The sequence below is a fragment of the Trichoderma breve genome, chromosome 5 (genome assembly GCF_028502605.1).
Source record: "Trichoderma breve strain T069 chromosome 5, whole genome shotgun sequence".
In the NCBI taxonomy this organism is placed as follows: Eukaryota; Fungi; Ascomycota; class Sordariomycetes; order Hypocreales; family Hypocreaceae; genus Trichoderma; species Trichoderma breve.
In genome coordinates, this window is record NC_079236.1 from 867,265 (window position 1) to 881,668 (window position 14,404).

Below are 14,404 nucleotides of genomic sequence, written 5' to 3' on the forward strand. Positions count from 1 at the left end.
TACCCGCTCCACGCCTACGAAGAGGTACTTCTGGTATATGACTAAGATGCTCTGTATTGTAGCCTGGAGCAGGCAGGAACCGATCACCTCCTCTGACTCTCTTGCCGCGAGTTGCCTCCCACTAATTAGCGGCAGGTAGTGCTCTGTACCCATTTAGCACATGGATACGCTAATGCGTGAGGTTTCAAGATAGCACGATACGTGTATGTACGGAGAAGCGGAGCAAGTCTTCCTCCTCCCTGCGGTGAACCTGGAAGTGACTCTGCCTGTTGCAAATACGGAGCTCCAAAAAGTAACTTCTCTGAGACAATCACCGATCACCATGTTCACAGCTTCTCACAGCTTCTGACAGCTTCGCACAGCATCAATATTACCAGCTGCCACAGCTTCATGCAGCTTCATACAGCTTCATATGCACATGCCTGTCGAAGCGCGAATACATACCGCATTCATCGCTCTCGAAATCAATGATCCATTCGTAGCCCTCAGGCTAGTGGGTCGAGGGCAGCTCAGCCTTCTCTGCCCCCCGTCGCATCCATCACGGCCACGCTGATCGGGGCCCTCCGAGGCTGAGAATCCAGACCGATCGATCATGAGCCGAAGCAACGTGCTTGGCAGCCGACGCGGCAGGAGATCTGCTGCGTGCAGCCACGAACTATGCAAGGTCCAATCAAAGATGCAACTAGCTTCCTATTTGCCAAGTTGCTTTTTGCTCCTCATCTCCCCCTCAACGCCATCATGTCTTTTCTTCGCAAGCGAGCAAGAAGAACGGCGGTCCCGCATCGCCTTGGCTAGCCAGATCGCTTAGTTAATGGCGTCCAGCAGGACAAGGGTATCGGCATGTGTGGCTTGCACCACGGCGATCGCTCATTCGCCATGCTTGCCTTCCCCTCAACGCCTCTCAGGAACCATGGCTGCGCTGTCAAAAGTCAAAATTGGGCAGGGAATTACTTTGCGATTCAGAATCTTATCACTGAGGGGTTGATTGTCGGCCGAAGTATCTGCGAATCCCGAGGATGAGTATGAGTCTCACAGCGGTGTTGCACCACCGCAATATTCCCCTTGGACCGTGAAGCCTGTCACAACCCCACGTTTTCACCTCTATCCCAAGACCTCGGACAATTGGCCAATCAGCGTGCGTCGATGGCCAATCTGCGAGGACGAAAAAGAAACAAGCAGTGCAAGGGGCATATCTTGGGACGAAGCTGCAATCTCTGCCGAATACCACTTTGCAGGCACGCGCACTTTCCTTTTTGTTGCCTCTTGCAGCGAGACCTGCAGCATTGACAGGTCAGCCGTACCAGCATCTTGCAGCCGCAATCTCATTAAATTAGAGTCGTGACAGGGTGTCCAGCGGTGGGAAATGGTTGTTGGCAGCCCAACGAAGCACACCGTATGGTAGATCAATCTTGGTATCGGATCAGGCTCGAATCAAATGGCCTACGTGTCTGATCCATCGCCGACTGATAGAAGCCTGATAGCCAGAGATCGCCAGTCTGAGACATGACTTATCGCACGCTGCCGTTCGCGCCGGGCCTTTGCAAGTGCGACAACTCTCAGTGAGTTCACCGCTTTTACGAAGGTGCACTTTTCTTTTTTTCAAGCCTGCCTTCAGAGGATCTGAATCATTTGACGTCTTCGACTGCACTGTGATTTGCGCTGCGACACGGCGAGCATCATGGTGTTCGGCGACCATGCATGCACGTCCTCCTCATTCATGACCTTTTAGTCTAAATGCTCAGCCGCATTAGACATGCATATACACAACAACAACTCAAGAGGCAACGACACCGCGCACCAGGTGGTCGGCGCCAGAGCAACCAACATCACCGCCGTCTTTGTTTCTTTCTTTTTATTGAAATTTGCACGACGCAACACGCACGATGCGGCCCCCAACACCAGTGCGTTGAGATTGCGCTTCAATATTACTTCAGCCGCCCCGCCGACTTGCCCAATGTAGCTCGTGCAAACCCATCTTGGTGGTTGCGTCCCTAGATGCATGTGTGTGATCACAAGGCCGCTGGCTGCAGGTACGGCGCAAGCTAGAGCTGCACGCAAGAAACACGCATGCATAGCCGATTGCCGTCGCACTGCAAGCCGCAGAGTGGTTGTGCCGCATGACAAAGCCGTGTCATTTTTGAGTGCTTGACAGGATTCAGGGGTCCAGGCTCTAACATGACAACCAGTCTGCCATTGTCAAACATACGAGTACGCATGCGGCCACCACTGTGAGTACGGAGCAACATGTGCGCCCTACATATGCTAGCATCGCCGACCTGTGTCGGCATCATGAAGTTCAATAGCCTGTGCCTGCCGTAAAGCCCACCTCCAACTGAATGCGGCGACGCCTAATTGATTCAGCACCCACCTACGAATGACTTGTAGTGGCCATCGCCGTGATACAAGGAACTCGCACTCCTCCCGCTCTGCAAGCCTTCGGCGACATCACCAACTCGGGCCAGCCATCTATTGGTATCAGTCGGTTCTCCTCGCATGGAAGCGGCAATGCAAAAACCGACAGCCTGGTCCCCAGGTCTGCGACGCGCAGAATTCCAAGTCCACGGGACCGCGAGAATGCTACCCACGTCGCTACCACGTTGTCGGACCCTTACATCCTCATCACTTGATCATTTGGTCATTTGCTCGTCTTTTGCTCCCTGCTCCGTGCCCAAGCCCCTTGGTCTTTGCGACCCTTGCATCTCTCATAAAAAAAATATCACGGCTCAAATTTTGGCTCGTTGAGGTGTGTCCCTTGCTCGAGCCGTGTGTGCTGTTGGGCAGTACCAACTCCACGGTCCCGTTATCACACACCCATATTGCTTTTTGGGAGCAACACAGACTAATCACGACAAATACCACGGCTCTGGATGCACTAGCATTCTTCTCCCTGCGTTACACGATCATATCCTTCCCGTCGCTTCCACGGCCATGGTAAGCAAATCTGCGCAATTTGTCAGTTGCCAACGCTGTAACACGCAGTCTAGTGGCGGCACCAGCCCTGCCGCTCTTCTCCTTCGCTTCTTACTGCTTACGAAGTAGATGAGCGATCCCGCCTTGTGCGGAGTATCCTGTCAGAGGGCCACAAGGCTCAAACACTCCGCCTTGTGGTGATGATCAGACGAAATGGCCAGTATAATAAAGGAGCGCCTCGATGAGCCGCTGCTCCCGCGGCGCGCAACTCTCGTCCCACCCGGCTGTCGCGATGCTCCACAGGCTGTGAGACTGGCTGCCCAAAATTCTCCCGATGCCGAATGGGCGCCCGCAAGGCGTGCCGCAATCGTCCCGCTGGAAGCTAGTGTTGTTTGTGCTATGTTTGTACACTAGCCTCAAGCCGAGACGACTAGCGGGCTGCCACTGATTACTGATGAGTTCTGACAGATGAAGGGGCAAAGAGGACTTGTCGTGATATCAGTAAAATGAAGTTGAGATTACAAAAAGGTTCATGTTGATAATAGGAGGGGTAATCATTGATTGACTCTGATGGGCCTTGTATGCGCTGTTCAACCCATTAATCTCCAGTCGTCTTTTGATGTTTGTCCGATTATTACAACTTATGTTAATCATGAAACAAGCACCCAATAAGATATCACAGTGCTATATCAAACTTTTTTGCTGGAATATTAATCAGCCTGATACACTTGTCTATCTCCATCAAAATCACCATAACATCACCAAATATATTGACACATATACAGATGAAGTACCTAGAAAGAGTAATAATAGAGACTAACCTAGAGACGATAATGCATCTTCCGTATCAACTACGTCCCGCAGCTTACACAGTCTGCCACGTAATGGTTCTCGGCAACCAGATATCCGGCCTTTTCATGTTAATTAGCCCAAGATGACATGAGCATGCTCCTCCTCACGGGAGACCAATACCAATACCCTGGAAGCGAGCGATTACAGTACACACAGGGCTTCTCCGCAGTGGGACATGGTTGCCGGTTATTGCAACTGCGCCTTGTGGTTAGATTAGTCTGACAGGGCTAATTTTAAGACAATGGAATGGGATCAAATGTCAAAATGTGAAGTACATGTAGAGCTAGCCGTTGGGGTTTCGGGCTCATACCTCATACTGAGTCAGTGGGAGGATCTACGGCTAAGTTGTCTTGAGATGGGGTGACGGGCTTACCCTGCAACTGGAGATGACATGGAGGTTGTCGGTTTCTTTGCCGGCCCTGGACTAGTGGTGAATTCAATTCCAAATTTTTGTGGTTCTGGGATGGGAGGGATGAGGTTGATAAGGCTCGGGGCTCATGGGACAGTCGGGAGGGGGATGATCTTGGTGTTGTGCTATTCTGTTCTTGTGTTAGGGCTCTAAGATGTGATGATGGATTATGAGGCGTTGAGGGGATGGGTTTTGGAGGAGTATGATTTGAAATGGATTATGAAGCAGGTGTTGATTTGGGTTGGGGGCCGTTGAGTAGAGGGTTGATGTGAGTCCATCTACGAGTCGGGTAGGTGTCTGTGTAAGTGATTGTACGTGTAGCTAAGTAGCCACCTTATGCGGCGTTTGGCCGGGCATACACACGGAGCATTTTCAATCTCACTCAAAGACTTGGGAAATTATTGAGACCTGGTTGTTATACAGCAGAACATCAGATTTGTCCACAGTATTTTGAATCTCACCAATAGACTAGTTTCCAGCAATTTTCCTAAAACAGCATCCGACGCCTGGGCTGAAATTGTTGAGCCTCATCGGCGGGTCCAGTCTGTATGACGTCTTGCTATTTCACAGCAATTTTAACCTCACCCGAGGTCTTGGGATATGATTGAGACCCAGTGACTGAGTCGCAAGGCGGAGGTGGAGAGTCTCAGCCTCGGTTACAAACCGACACTTCACAGCATCTTTAAGCTCAACCAAGGCCTTTGGAGTTTCTTCGTTCCCAATGGTTGGACGTCCTGCCTCAAAGGCCCACAACCCCAGAGCCGCCACACACCTGAAGCTATGGAACATGAGCTCCGCTGCACGGACCGATAAATATTGTCACAGCTGCACTGATAAATAATTCACAGCATTTTTAACCTCACTCGAGGTTTTGGGAAATTGATTATTCGGACCCTACGGCTGACTTTGACCAATCGTTTTCTGCCACAAAAGTAAACTGCCTAATTTTCTATTCTGGCCGAGCTTTCAACTCTAACCCCCACAATCGCGATAGCTGGTGTGCGCCATCCAATGGCTCCATTGAACGGCATCTTCACATGAACGGGACGTCCATGCCAGAGGCCTGCTGCTGTTGCTGAACACCTTTGGGGCTTACCATGTTGTCATATCCCCTCGTGTTCGCTATTTTGCCATTCGCCTTCAATACATTGACCGATTCTGTTACCAACTCTTTCGTGAAGCTTAAGGAAAAAAAAAAAAAGCAAACAATGGGGGTATGTAATGCATTTGGAATACATGCGCTGTGATATTTGCTAGTATTGTTGCATTGAAGACATTAGTACGGCTGAGCTGTAGACTGTGAATACTAGCCCGACTAACAAGAGTCTTCACAGCATTCTTGACCTCAGTCAAGGCCTTGAGAGTCTATGGGCACCCAATCGTTGAGCGTCCTGCTACTGAGTCGCGGAGCCGCATCGCAGATAGTACTTACGGTTGGGCCTCAACACATTTGCCTACTTTGGGTACTCTTTCACAGCATTTTTAACCTCACCCAACGCCTTCGAGAGGAAGAGTTAGCTACATATCGTACACGACACCACGTATTATTTACACCCAGTCAGACAAAAGCTATAGATCACACATGTGCTAGCCTCACGCACCAAACAAATCGCCGTAAAAAGGATTCTATTGACACATCCATACAAAATCCTCCCTCCGAGCACACCTTCCGAGCACAACTGCAAAAAAATTGGGCATCGTATTACAGGTACAATACAGACACAGAGGCATAAACAGGATCCCGACAGCTTGGGGGCTCGCGTGGCCATCTCTCCGACAGGGGCCGTCATCTCGCCCTATTCGCTTACCTCGGACCAGGGTGGATTCATTCTGTACGAGGTACAATTCGAATCTGTCATTTATCTCCATGACTCTTTTTTTCTGCCTTCCTTTCACGTACCTAGACTGGTTTACTCCGTAGAACATGAGGCGTATCAATCTCTGGAAACGTCCAAACATCCCAAGCATGCATTTGTCAGACAACCACCACCCCAGTCTCCCACCCGCCCCCAAGTGGAAATAAAGACCTTAAAGAACATCGAGATGCTCAAGGAATCCCCTTGTAACAGTCCCTACCCGAAAAGAAAACAGAGGCATCCGCTACATTCCCGCATCCCTGGCGGCACGGCACGTTCCCCCTGCCCTTTTTTTGCTTGTCAGCAACGGCTCCCGAGGGCTTGGGCCTCGTTTTTTTTGCGTTCTTAACTCTCATGGGGTTAGTACGGAGCAAACTTGTCAAAGCCGCGCCCGCAAGCTAAGAGTAGCGAGTGTCCTTCAATCCTGACGGAGACGTGTCACGCTATAAGACAAAATTTGGGATAAAAAAAGAAAGTCGTGACACAAGAGTTGAGAATATTGACACCCTGACTAGTACATCGGATTTTCCAAATTCCAGTATTCATACCTCCGTACACGCCCCCCCTCCTCCTTGTAAAAAGCCCTCAGCCCAGTCCAGTCCCGAGGATGTGATGGAAAACAAGATACCGGTAACTCGTACAGTCCAGGGCCTCGGGATCCCCCCCTTGCAGGAGCAAGAAAGAGCGCCCTATTGGGCTTACATCCCCATGGGCGGGATTTTCTTCTTCTCATTTGACAGAGCCCGATGCTATCCAGCCACTGGGTATGCAGGGCGTACAAAGATATTACTTCATCCCACGCTGCAGGGTCCCCCCCGTGAGTGATGATACCGACACCACGGTTCATGTGATGGTTGCTCTCTGCTGTGGAGATTTGGATTTGCGCTCTGCCCCTGCCGTTGATCTGAGTCACGATGAGTCCAGAGCCGTAGTCCGCTTGATTCGAAAAAGAAAAGCGAGATGCTAGTACTGGATAGTGCTCAGTAGTCGGCGACCGTTGGACTAAGTTGGTCCATCTGAGTCTCGGGTCAAGGCATTCCGTGTTGATAGGAAAGACTATTTGCTTTCGTTCACTAATACTAATGGTAATAGCATCGAAAGATGGTGGCGTAAGTGAGTAGAGTAGGGCTGAATGCTGAGGCGACCTGAAAAAACGAATAAAGAAAGAGATAAAAATAACGCCAAGGAAGAAGGCTTTTCAGCTGAGCCCGGCTCCAGGCCCTTGGTATCCAATCAATAGACAATGACGCCTCCCACCATTATATTGTTTGTTTGTTTTCGTCCATTTTTTTCTTCTTCTCTTTTCTTCAAATTCTCGTTTGTGGTAGCAATTTCTTTTTTCGTGTTGCTGTCGGCAATGGCGTTGCACGGCATGTTTCCCTCGCATCTCATGTCTCGCCTTGGAAATATCACGCAATTGGGCCTGTGTCTCGGCTCTTACAGGATTCCGTCGCTCTCTCCGGGCAGCCTCTTGACGCGCTGCTGCTCCCAATTGTCCAGATCCCGCCCAGCAAGTCTCTGCAAGCCTCCTGTGTCAGCCTCGAATCGAATCATTCCTCTTTCTGTTGCCCCTGCATATCCCACAACTACTCCTTGCATGTGCGGGTAGAGAGAGAAAGAAACAACTAGGTACTCCTGCCATGCACTCGTACGGGTAGAGGAAAAGAAACTCACATAGTATTCCTCCTTCATGTCCACCTTCCGTCCCGCCCTCCTTACATTCAGCTCCTCGTCCTTGGTCAGCTGCCGCACTTTGCGATCGTGCTTCTCATATCGAATCGCCGTCGCGGGCGTGAGGACAAACGAGCCAGCCACAATGACGGCGATAAAGGGCAGCCCAAAGGTGAGGAACGGATGTTTGCCTATGAGAGAGCGGTACTTCATGCCGATCTTGCCCGCGTCGGCCGACGAGCGGAATGTCTTGTTCTGGAACGTCGGCATCGTGATTGTGATTGAATGTGATTGTGATGGCGCCGGTCTCAACAGCTATGTATCTCCTAGTTGGTCACACTGGACGCCTCTTTCTCGATTCCGTGTCTCGTATGCGGTGATGAGGCGGCAGTACTGGGTGTCTGTCTATGCCCGTGAATTGGCGTTTTGTGTTGTCGCGCGTGTCGTTAATGTACAAATGGAAAATGATATCACAGGCTTCAATCCATCGAATGATTGTGGCTGATCGGACCGAAGCTTTTCCCAGCGTCCCGGATTTTGGTGGGGCCGCATCCCGTCGGATATACAACAAGCCAGAGCCACTTGCTTGAGCTTCTGCAATCAATCTCATAGACAAGCTTCACATCACAATAAAAGAGAGGAACGCATCTCCAGTAATAATAATCAGAGTATTATTTAAAACCCCTCAAACTTACTTACATAAAAAGTGCCGTATCATCTGAATCGTTCCATCGTAAGGCATGTCTGCTGTATGTGTTGTACATACAAGGTGCAAGGTCAACGTTCAAGTCTGTTATTATGCCCCCCATTTAACCGCATACTATGCAACCCATATCTGCTAAAAAGAAAAATAATAAAAAGAAGAAAGAACGCATCGCATCCCTCTTTGGTCGAGAAGTTGACTAACTCGCTTTCTCTCATTCCTCATCGATCCTGACTCTGAAACGTATTCCTGTCCCTTCAAGAAAACACAAATCTCCAAAAAGCCATGTGCTTCACAAGGCCCATTCTCCTCTTGACAAAAAAAGAAATCTTCACGTTGGAAGGAAGGTAAGGTGGAGGACAAAAAAGGAAATCAAGCTGTGTCGTTGGTACAAAAGCGAAAAGCTTAGCCCTAGTATACCTACAAAAGGGGTGGAAATAAAAAAGTTAAAAAAAAAAAAGGTTCAGTTCTTTTCGAGTGTGCTGTGCTGCTCATGATTGCCTCCATTTTTCTCGTCATCGTTGGATATTGATGAAGTGTTGATAACCGTGTGCTATGCCGTGCTGCTCAAAGACAAGCATTGTGGAATACAATAAGAAAGCTCGCATCGTAATAGTATAAATGCAATGCAGAAAACGCCTAAAGACACTTGACATTTATCGTTCAACAGCCTGGGAAGGGGATGATTGCCATCCATTCATGTATGCCATCAACCCCATGCCAAGCAGCACCACGCCAATCATGGAGGCGTAGGGAATGCCAGCTCGCAGGTGCTGGCTGTTGAGAGGGCCTCCTCTTGGTGAGGTTTGAGGAGTAATCGTATTGGCCCTCGATAGATTTGGGATATCTGTCGAATCCTGGCTGGAATTCGTCAGAGATCTTTCCTGCTTAAGTGCCAGTTTGGCAACTTCAGAAGTGGCAGACGCAACGGCATCCTTTGCTTCTCCGTCTCGCTCACTGCGGAGTGTTCTTGAACGAGATCGTCGTCGTTCCTCGGCCGCAACCCGCTTGGCCTCCTCCTCCCGAAGCTGGATAACCATTTCTTCAAGAGTCTTCCTGCCGGAATCCCGCTCTGCTTCGGCAGCCTCGCATCGGTTCCTCCACTGCTCCATCTGGGTTCGCAGCTCCCGCATCTGCTCATCCATGGTGTCGATGCGAGATTGTAGTGCTGCTGCGGTCTCCTGGGCAACCTTGTCGGCCTGTGATGTCTCTTCCGACTCCGCCAACACCGTCATCGTCTCATCTGCATCATTCACATCCCGTGTTGATTCCTGAGTTTCACCCGGCTCTTCGTGGGATTCAACACCGTTGACCTGGGTATTGTTGGCTGACTCTTCTAGTCGCCTGGCCAGCTCCTCTGCCAACTCGCGCGCTTCCCGCTCCTTCTGAAGCATCATTTCTAGCTCGCGCATGCGCGCCGTCTGGGTATCAATATCTCGCTTCGCATTATTGAGTGCTTCAGTGAGCTGAATGATTTGGCTCAGGTTTTCCTGGCGGATCGGAGATGAGTTTGCCGAGTCCGACTTTGGTCTCTCCAAGGAGCCTCGTTTGAGAGAGGGCACGTCTGGCTTTTCAGGAAGAGGCTGCTGGGGTGGAGGTGCAGGAGGGTCTGAGAAGCGCGCTTTCGGATCTGATCTAAAAGACAGACTATTGCCGTTGATCATAGTCTGGGGTTTTTGTTCGGGGGCTTCGGATTTTTCGACGTCCTTGAGGTCATCTTTCGATAGCAGGGTGTTGATGAACTGGTTAGTGCGATTTAAATCTTGAGCCTGGAGTTTGGCGCTTCTCATTTCATTCTGGTGACAATGTTAGCGGGAGGAAAGACAATAAGAAAAGAGGCCCTAAAAGGGTTTTGTGTGGTGCTTACAGAAAGACGCTTCAGAATCTGATCCGTAGCGATGGGTGTTAGGAAAAAAGGACGCTGCTGCGCCATTCCATTCATATGGCCATTCATGGTACCGCCATTAACAAGCATACGACCGTTGTTGCCCATGGACATATTACTTCCAGCGCGGCCTCGCATCTGCATGGCCCCTGCGGGAATCATCATCGCATTGTTGGCGGGGTCCAGGTCTCCAAAGTTCATATCCAAAACGTTATTCGACGTATTCAAAAACCCGGCGTGCTCGATTTTCGCGGCAACCTTGTGGTGAACGACGGTCTTTTGGTCTTCACTGACAATGTCGATACCGAGCTCCAGGTGATCGGCAGTCTGGAGTTCGTGGGGCTCAGATTCTCGATTTTCCTGAGACAACCGGGTGCCGTTGACAAAAGTGCCGTTTGATGATTTTACATCTCGAATGTAGATTTTGCCGTTTCGTTCGGCAAAAATTTCAGCGTGCTGCCGCGATAGCACTTTACTATCGAAGAAGCCATTCGTGGCAGTTGGCACCGTCTTTTGGTTCGTCTGCCGTCCGATTCGTATGGAATCGGGAGCAAATGGTACTGCGATGGTCTTGCGCTCAAAGGTGCCGTTTAAAGACAGTAGATAGAGCATAGGCTGGCCGGGGGGAAACTGCTGCTCGTTGGGCCCCATGGGTCGCATCATTCCCTGGGGCCCCATTTGAGGCTGTCCCGGTCCGCCTTGTTGCATGGCGCCGTGGGGCGGCACCATGCCGTTAGGTCTTCCTTGAGGAAGCCTCGAAAAGTCGGGCTGCACGTTTTCTTTACCAGTCGGCCAAGGGTTCTTTGGTTGAGGCCTCTTTCTGTTTGCGCTGCCATTCGACCACTGACTTAAATCTGAAGCTGATGACAGCGAAGTTGCATTGGAGTGGGAGCCATTCGTCGCAACAGTCGTATTGGAGGCGTTTGAGGCGATGGAGGAGGATGAGCTGCTTCGCGAGAGACTACTCTTGCGGGTCATGAACATGCCTCTGACATCCTCTGAATTCATCTGGTTGTTGCCATTAATAGTGCCCCATGGCGGCCGGGAGATCTGTGGAAACGTTGGAGGATTTGCGACGGCAGTCATGAGTAAGGCTTAGGAAGGCACGTTGGATATGGGGCTGTGAATAACGCAGATTTGCCGTCGCTCAACGTAGGTCGTTTTCTGTCGATACGCGTTGAGTAAAAACGTTGGGCTTTTTTGGGGAATCGCCAACCACCGGCGCCGCTGAGACAAGGGCAACCGAAAAAAAAAAAAGAAAACAAAGACACGCGTGCCGCAGATTGAACTAAAACGGATATTTTGTCGATGCGGCTCCGAAGTAAAACGGCTCTATCGCTTGCGATCGGCGGGAGAGAGACGCAGAAACAGTCGAAGTCGTTGTCAGCGTGCTGTCATGGAAAAATCGTCAGCATGTTGTTGATGTGGCTCCTTTGTCCCAGCACCAATTGGGGGTTGGCATGGCACGACCAAGCGAGGCCTGGGGGCAGATGGACGATCGCCCCTGGCCCCTGGACCGGCCCTGTGCGCTGCATCAAATGTGAAACATACTGTGAAATGATAGAAGCTCGCAATCCTGGGCGATTCCACACGTCGCTGACGAGCCTGGTGAAGCTCGGGCTGATGTTGCTTGGGGGATCTTGTCGCTCTTCCTAGCCCGCTAAGCGCTGGGCTAGGCGTGTCGAAAGCTGGGGGGCCAAATGATACAGTGCACGGTTCTGTCTCAGTGTCTGCTCGCCCAGCTCCCACAACTCGGCCTCGAGGCAGGCTTTGTCATTTTTCGCGAGGGTTTTTCTAGACTCGGATCGGGCAGTCCCAGGCGATTGCTCTCCATCCCAGATGGCCATATGGGGCCTTGAATCGGCTCATGACCTCGATTCACGTGATGCATCATCACAGTATCGTGTTTGCTGGCACTTGGATATCCACACTGTGGGGGCCGCTAGCTGTGATTAGGATGCGCCGCATCAACCTTTTGCCGTTCCCGCGGTGGGCGCAGTGTGGCCAATCACATCGCAAGCAGCTTCTTTGGATTGAAGCATTCAATCTTCTTGGATACCCGGTACCGTTCGAGGCACTTAGACTTTGGGAAGAGAAACGGCAAATCCAACCTCACAGCTTCTGCGCATTGCGTTGATCCCCGGCTGCTCACAATGCCTCCTGTCGCGCCGATTCACCATGGTGGCCAGCAGGCCCCGTCCACGTTCGACAAACGTACGGCATCGTATCATTATGAGGGGCTGCAATTTCGCTAACTATAATCGAATAGTCAAGATGGGCGCAATGATGGGCGGATGTAAGGGCTTTGAGAATAGCTTCGTTTCGGATTGGATGTAAACTGACGACTTTATAGCTGTCGGAGTGATTATGGGATTCATCTTTGGTAAGGCATTGGATGGAGAGTCTGCTGGAGCATTTGGAGCTGACACCTTGATAGGCACTGTTAACATTTTCCGTTATGGTGCCGGATCCCAAGGCATTATGCGGACTCTGGGCCAGTACATGGGTGCATCTGGCGCAACCTTTGGGTTTGTCTACACCTATAGTCTATTTACCTGGATACCGGGTGTGATACTGACAATGGTGTCGCAGATTCTTCATGGGAGTCGGCAGCGTCATCCGATCAGATGCGGACCCCAAGCTACAGGAGCTGTATATGCGAGCGCAGCGACGGCCGATAGTATTAAGAGCGAATTCAGCTTGGAGACGGGACGAATAAAGATACATAACGAACGAATGGACGAACGACGCCGAGCGACCAGTTGCTGGCCGCACTGTGCGTATCCTGGTGGCCCGAATGACTGCCCTGTAAAATAAGAATAAACCAAACGACGTTTACGATCGAAATCCGATGCGATTCATATCAATGTAAAATCATCTATGTTTGTGAAGGCTATTTGGGACTGAGCTCTGTGCACAGTAGTGGAATATCTACCCTCTTGCTAGCAAGTAGTACCTTATGCAAAAGCACGAAAATACTTTTGTCTCTGGATAAGCAGTCCTATTTGGTCCTTACCCGAGACTGGCTTTTGTTCTCTTTTTTTACCACCTCTCTCTGCATTAGTGCAGAACTTGATCTCAGTCCAGCTAGGAGCTGATGCATGTCGATAGCTGCAGCTGCTGATCGTTACTGATGTGGCGAATCTCACCTAGTGATATCTTGCTCAACTTGTCAATTGTTCTTTGAACTATTGCGCCTCCCGCGCCCCTACGATGGATCATCAGGTGATTCGTAGCGTATATCAACTACTACTGCATCATCTACATCGGACATTACTCTTAGTTCAGCTTGTACAACAAGACACAAAGGATTCGCCATCCAGGGGACTGTATTACGATTATCAAATCCGCTACTTCTTCGAGAAAGAGAGGCCCTACGCCTCAGCTGCAGACCTTCTGAACTGTAGCTACAGCTCTCCACATGAAGAGTCGAATAAACTCTTATTCCCCCATTTCGACTCTTGGCTCTCGATATAGAGTGGAAGCCTGACCGAAGATTCCGATTCAGAGGAAAGTAACGGGGCCCAACTGACTCATCTCGATCCTATATTTGCCGATTAACAGAGCGATATCAGACAATATTTCGGAATGATATTTTTAGCTCACCCATGCTATCGGAGGAAATCCCCGTCTTGTGTAACGATTTACTTCAAATGTCCCTGGGGCGTAACCATTCGCATGAAATTACCGCCATTGTGGACATGCAATGTATGGCGGCAAAGCACTTCTCGTATCTTTTACTCGATATTACTTTATATGAATCTATGATGATGAATGTAGCACTAACCGACCAAGATTCTCGATAGTCTCAGCTCCCGGGATATCTTGGTACTTTTGTGTCCACTATTATATCACTACAGTGTTGTCCATCTTGGCAAAGCAGGATAAAAATAATTGAATGCCTAGCTCCTCAATCAATATTCCTTCGTCTGCCTCGTGTTAGGTGTAACCTTGTGATAAACCCATGACCACTTTATCGATCTGCTGACTATAAATGCAGGGTTGATATTTCAAATGCTCGGAGCAGCGAGAAGAGTGCCGAGGGACGGCCTGAGGCATCGTATAATGCACAAAGAGGATATTTCATAAGGCACTCTGTGGTTGTCTGAAAGGATACC

The 14,404-nt window shown here is 50.1% G+C and overlaps 3 protein-coding genes across 3 annotated transcripts; 1 reads left to right on the top strand and 2 right to left on the bottom strand.

The window, feature by feature from the left end:
* Positions 1–7,464: 7,464 nt before the first annotated feature.
* T069G_07970 (cytochrome c oxidase assembly protein) lies at positions 7,465–7,968 on the bottom strand (the record flags this gene model as incomplete). The annotated part of the gene is made up of 2 exons (XM_056175180.1): positions 7,465–7,545; positions 7,702–7,968. 2 exons carry the CDS (start codon positions 7,966–7,968, stop codon positions 7,465–7,467), a joined length of 348 nt encoding a protein of 115 aa, XP_056026129.1.
* A 1,089-nt stretch (positions 7,969–9,057) lies between these two features.
* Positions 9,058–11,372, bottom strand: T069G_07971 (FHA domain-containing protein; the record flags this gene model as incomplete). The annotated part of the gene is made up of 2 exons (XM_056175181.1): positions 9,058–10,197; positions 10,269–11,372. 2 exons carry the CDS (start codon positions 11,370–11,372, stop codon positions 9,058–9,060), a joined length of 2,244 nt encoding a protein of 747 aa, XP_056026130.1.
* Positions 11,373–12,439: 1,067 nt separating this feature from the next.
* Positions 12,440–13,005, top strand: T069G_07972 (reactive mitochondrial oxygen species modulator 1 domain-containing protein; the record flags this gene model as incomplete). The annotated part of the gene is made up of 5 exons (XM_056175182.1): positions 12,440–12,500; positions 12,556–12,582; positions 12,640–12,669; positions 12,724–12,814; positions 12,879–13,005. 5 exons carry the CDS (start codon positions 12,440–12,442, stop codon positions 13,003–13,005), a joined length of 336 nt encoding a protein of 111 aa, XP_056026131.1.
* Positions 13,006–14,404: the final 1,399 nt, after the last annotated feature.